This window comes from Nicotiana tomentosiformis, chromosome 9 (genome assembly GCF_000390325.3).
Source record: "Nicotiana tomentosiformis chromosome 9, ASM39032v3, whole genome shotgun sequence".
NCBI classification, from domain to species: domain Eukaryota; kingdom Viridiplantae; phylum Streptophyta; class Magnoliopsida; order Solanales; family Solanaceae; genus Nicotiana; species Nicotiana tomentosiformis.
In genome coordinates, this window is record NC_090820.1 from 99,915,486 (window position 1) to 99,921,322 (window position 5,837).

The 5,837-nt window shown below is 41.6% G+C and overlaps 1 protein-coding gene across 1 annotated transcript; it reads right to left on the bottom strand.

Moving 5' to 3' along the window:
* Positions 1–881: 881 nt before the first annotated feature.
* Positions 882–1,772, bottom strand: LOC138899269 (uncharacterized). Its single transcript, XM_070185414.1, has 2 exons — positions 1,533–1,772; positions 882–1,460 (listed from the first exon to the last, which is right to left on the bottom strand). The coding sequence occupies exons 1-2, from the start codon at positions 1,770–1,772 to the stop codon at positions 882–884; spliced, it is 819 nt and encodes a 272-aa protein (XP_070041515.1).
* Positions 1,773–5,837: the final 4,065 nt, after the last annotated feature.

Here is a 5,837-nt window from a genome sequence, read left to right on the forward strand (position 1 = left end):
AAAGTGTAAGTGCCAAATGGTCAAAACGAACCATGCCCACGTAGTTTTGCTGGAACTCTGGCACAAGATACAAACACATGTGTAATGACTTATAAAGGAGAACTTCTTTTTCATATATCTCACACTTTGAAAATATTTTCCTGGTTCATGATTCAAACAGGCTTAAAGGCCAACCACCATCAAAGGGATTTTTGATACAAGTGGTCATAAAAAGCCTACGGGCTAAGATATCCTGAGTTCGAGTTCGAAACAATCACTCACTCAATTATTAAAGCCTAAGGGCTATATTACTTCGAGTTCGAGCAATCACTCACTCGGTCATAAAAAGCCTACGGGCTAATATACTTTGAGTTCGAGTTCAAAACAATCACTCACTCAATTATTAAACTCTAAGGGCAATCTTATTTCGAGTTCGAGCAATTACTCACCCGGTTTTAAAAAGCCTACGGGCTAATATACTTTGAGTTCGAGTTCGAAACAATCACTCACTCAATTATTAAAGCATAAGGGCTATCTTACTTCGAGTTCGAGCAATCTCTCACTCGGTCATAAAAAGCCTACGGGCTAAGATACTTTGAGTTCGAGTTCGAAACAATCACTCACTCAATTATCAAAACTTAAGGGCTATCTTACTTAGAGTTTGAACGTTCACTTGACTACTAAGCCTGTGGGCTACTTTTATTTTGAGCTCGAGCAAACACTCACTCGGCCGTAAAGGCTTCGAAGGCTGAATTCGATAAAATTACCTAAATCCTCATGAAAAACATCCGCAAGGCATGAATGTAATCTTCACGAAGCAAGTCAGTAAAAGAAAAAGATATTTGTATAAGATATACAAAGATGGATTACATAAATAAATGCAACATAGAAGAAGCTAAGGGCTAAACTTCTGGGTTATCATCGAGAGCGGTCCCTTCTCCACCGGGCTCCCCCCATCTTCGACCTTCGGACCCACTCTTGCTACCATTATCATCATCATCATCCCTATCAGAAGCCAAGGTCTCAGCTTCAGCTTCGAGTTCTTTAGCCCTTTTTATCTCTTCAGCAAGGTCGAAACCTCGAGCATGTATCTCCTCAAGGGTATCCCTCCAAGACCGACACTTAGCAAGTTCGGCAACCCAATGTGCTCGAGTGTCGGCAGTATCCTCTGCCTCTCTTGCCTCCATTTGAGCAGCCTCGGCATCGGCCCGATACACGGTAATGGACTTGTCCACCATGACTTTCGACGACTCAACCTCTGCCTTGGCCTCAGCAAGTTGTGTTTCGAGATCCACGATCCTCTTAGCCTGAGCCGAACACTTTTGCTTGGTGCTTCGAAGCTGAACATCGGCCGATAATAATTTGGCCAAGATGGTTTCTTTTTCTGCAGCTAGGCGGTCAATAGTCTCCTTCCACCGGTCACATTCGGCCTTGATTTGATCGACTTCTTCCCGAAGCAACCTGATCTTTTCAACCTTTTGCTGCAGTTGAGATGACGAAGGGTTAGCTTCCACAGTTGGGTCAAACCCATACTCTAACAGAACGAGTCTCACCTGCTTATCTAGTTCGGCCGCTTCTTCATGAGCCTTAGCCAAATCTGTTTGGAGGTCCTTTATAGTCTCGTCCTTTTGGCTGCAAAGAAGCTGCAAAGCATCTCTCTCCCCCGAGACCCTCCAAAGCTCGACCTCACACTGGCTGAGGTCAACTCGAAACCTGCTAAAGGCCTGCACAGTAGGGAAAAAACACAAGTCAAGTCTAGAAAAGAATGAAGAAACCAAGCGCAGTAAAATCATTACCCGAGAAATGAAACGTTAGGCCTCTTCTAGGAGAAGAGAAGCGTCACTAATGTAGGAGGCATCATCAACTCCAGTAAAGCAATCCTGAAAAGGGTCCCCTACGCTAGAGCTTCCGCCCATATCGGGGGTCTTCAATTCTCGAGCTTCCTTTAACGTCTCCTCAGAAAAGGTCGGAAGATAAGGCAAATGACTCACTATCATAGTCCCAAGCGAATCGCTCGGGACGCTCTGATCGAGACTTGGGGTATCGGAATCGACCCCGACCGGTATAGTCATTATCGGCTCAGAAGGTCTGGCGACCTCGACAGCTTTCGCAGATTGGATCACCAAAGCCGAGACATCATCTTCTTCTTCTTCTCTCAGTCGTTGGACCGAGTCCGTCGAAAGAGTGATCGCCTTCCTCCTCACCCTTCGAGTTTTGGGCTTGGAGTCCTCTGACCGAGAGTCAGCTTTTCGCTTCTTATCTTTCCCCAGTTCCGGGACCAAGGACTTGGTTCCTTCCTCACCACTCGAAGGCCTCAAAACGGCATCCTTGGTTACACCTGCATGAAAGGAAGTCGGTAATGAATGAAGCGTAAAAATATTTCGAAGAACACGAGAAGTGACCCTTACCGTGATTCTTGGCCTCCCATCTATCTTTTGCCAAATCACGCCAAGCACGCTCGGCATAAGAGGAAGTCGAGGCTAACTTCAAAATCCAATCCTCAAGGTCGGGTACCGCTTGTGGCATCCAAGGGGCAGCTGTATATCGGAGAAAGATATCAGATAGAATCAAAGAAAGATACAAAAAAGCAACGCCTTATGAAAACCACTTACAATCAAAATTTCATTCCTCGGGGAACGACATCTTCTCTTTCAGAATGAGGTCACGGGTCCTCACCCGAATATAACGGCCCATCCAACCCTGATCCTTGTCTTCGTCGATGCTCGACATTAAAGCTTTCGATGCCCGACGATGAAGCCTGATTAGTCCTCGAAAGATTTGAGTCTGATACAATCGTATGAGGTAATTTAGGGTGAAATCCAGCCCCCCGGCCTTATTGGAGAAGAAGCGAAGTAAGGTCACTATGTGCCATAGAGAAGGATAAATTTGACCGAGAGTGACATGATATCTTTTGCAAAAATCAATGATCACTGGGTCGACGGGACCCAACGTGAAAGGGTAAGTATATACACTTAAAATTTCCTCCGCATGAGTGATGACGCTCTCTTCGGGAGAGGAAATTTGCAACACAACCTCGGGACCCCAGTTGCAGTCTTTCCTCACAACCTCGAGATGGCCCTCTGTTATCGAGCACATGTACATCGACACATGCTCACATCGACTCGGAACCGACGAAGGATTTTCAACATTAAAATCGATCTTCAGAGTACACGGGCCAGAAACATACTCATGGGGAGGCGGCTCCACCGGCGCTTTGTCATCGGACGGCCATGAAGAGGAAACTTTCTCCTTCTGAGGTACGGTTTTTGAAGTTTTTGCCATTGATGTAAGAGAAAAGAAGAGCAAAGGAAGATGAAAGGTTGATGAAGGTGGCTCTACAAGCGGCGAAATAGAGGCAGAAAGAGTAAGAAAATTTGGGAGGTTGGAGATATAAAAGTGGTAAATGATAAATGGAAGGGCTATTTATAGGTTTATACCGTGGCGGTTCAATATCAGCGGTGGCCGATCACCGTTTGACGTGCATTAAATACCTTGAAAGACTAAATCGACGGGACAGCTATGACATACGTCAAGATCGAGCCCAGTGAAAATGCTAGCTTACAATCCGATCGGGTCGTCAAAAATCAAATCGCTTCTCACCACATTCTTCCTGAGAAACGAGGGGACTATCTATATACGGTCGAAATAAATTTCGGTCTCCGTATATTTGATCGAGCTCGAATGGTAAGCGATCGAAGTGAGAGCTCGAGACGAATTTCGAGGATAGTACAAACAAGCTTCAAGCTCCCAGACCGATCGAGGAATCGGCTCGGTATCATTATCAAGCCCATGACCAAATCGAATCGCAAGGCAAATAGAAGGTTGTCGGAGATGCACAGACCGATTGACACTCACCCTGAATGTCGAACTCAAACTCAAGGCCGAGGGCTCGATCCAATACCGAGCTCGAGCCAGTAACGAGCTTGCAGACAGGAGCCGTTGCAACCGCACTAGGGGAGAGTATCTTGGCAGGAATCGAGGAAGAGACAATTCTTCATGGGTTTTTCACTATATATTTTTTATTATAAATAAAGTAGGATCTCTCTACTATAAAGGGAGAATCCTTGTAAGCACAAGCAGGTTCACACATTGTAAGAAAATACTACTTCTATTTATTGAAGAATAAAGTTCTTAAACCTGTTTTACTCAGCATACTCTCTCTTCTAGTTCAACAATTTATATCCCATTTCTATAGTCAAGAATCAAAATATTTTCACTTCTACGTACGATTTATGTCAAGCTATATCACGAATCCTTAGAACTACTTATAAATTCAACTATATTCGATTTTTCGGGTAAACAATATATATATATATATATATATATATATATATATATATATATATATATATATATATATATTTGCTGTAAAATAAACGTTAATTCTTTGTCAAGTTCAAATATAAAACTCGTTTAGGTTCTTTGTACACACTCCAACTTGAAAAGGCTCAGCACTAAGTTGCTATTTTAATGGTAAAATGGCATGTCCCACTTGAGGCGTTTCAGACTGTTAGAAACTTCTCTTAATATTTACTATAACATATATTTTAATCAGACTCGACTTGAATAATGCTAATTCTTTTGTTTATATTTTAAGCCATCATTCTTTTCCTTGTTTTCTTCCTTCAAAAAGGAAAATATGTTCTGTATCGTTTTTGTCTTCTTTTTTATTTTATTTTTCTTCCTCCTGCTACAGGATATTTTGCCATGAAGTAGTAGAAGATGAGATATGGAAAGAAAGAGAGGGTGACGGTACTCCAGATATGAGAGATTAGATTCTCTAAATCCTTAAATATAAGTTCAATCCGAAGATGAGAGGAGAGAAAAAAGGAAAATAGTGTAACTATATCCCTTGATTGAAGGCACGAATAATGAATTTGGAGCCTTTTAAGGTGGATTGTATATATTTTGCAACTGTTTAGATCAGATAAATACCAAAACATGAACATTTTTTTATAATAAGATTTCAAATTAATGGATCAATTTAACCAACTCCCACGAATTTCCTTGAAACGGACTTCACGGCCCACTACGCATATTAACGTAACAACCCACTTATAGGATTCAGTAGCACCCTTTAAGATTTAAACTACATCTAACTAAATTAAAGGCTAACTATGAAAACTAAAAATAAGGACAACAAAAGCAAAGAATAAACTAATTGGTTGCCATGTTTTCATCCACGTGAATCAGATATGGTAGCATGTTTTACAAAGAAAGAAAGAAAGAAAAAATGTAATAACAAACTGCTAAGCTATCATGCTCCCAAACAAAAAATGATACTAGAAATAAATTAACGTGACAAAGTGAAAAGGAAATGGATAATACAAAGTCATATGCAAAAATAAATATCTAAAACTTAAGAGTTTAAGAAATGAACCTTGGCTAAGCAGGAACAACTTCTAATTCTCGAACAGATGTCAAACAAAGACCTTGATCGGAAGACTCGACGACTTCGCTTCACTCAACTCTGGAGCTGCTCTCTTTGTGCGAAAAGGGGACTGTTTTAAGGTCATTTTCGCAGCTGCTTTTGCTGGGTTTGAGGGTTGTTTGGTTGCGATTTTTTAGGTATTTCGTGCCTGTTTTTGTGGCTGTTTTGTAGCTGCGTTTTGCTTGTTTCAGCTGGATTTCAGTGGTGTTGACTGCTGGATTTAATGGAGGGTTTTAAGGATCATCGAGGAAGAAGAAGATTGCTGCGCAGCTTTTTTCTTTAGGGCTCAAGGTAGGGGTGTCAATGGTTCGGTTCGGTTCGGCCGGTTATTTTATAAAATTGGTACCATACCTATTTTTCGGTTATTCTATTATGTATAACCAAAATTAGACTTTTCAAAACCGTCACAATCATGTCGGTTTCTCTT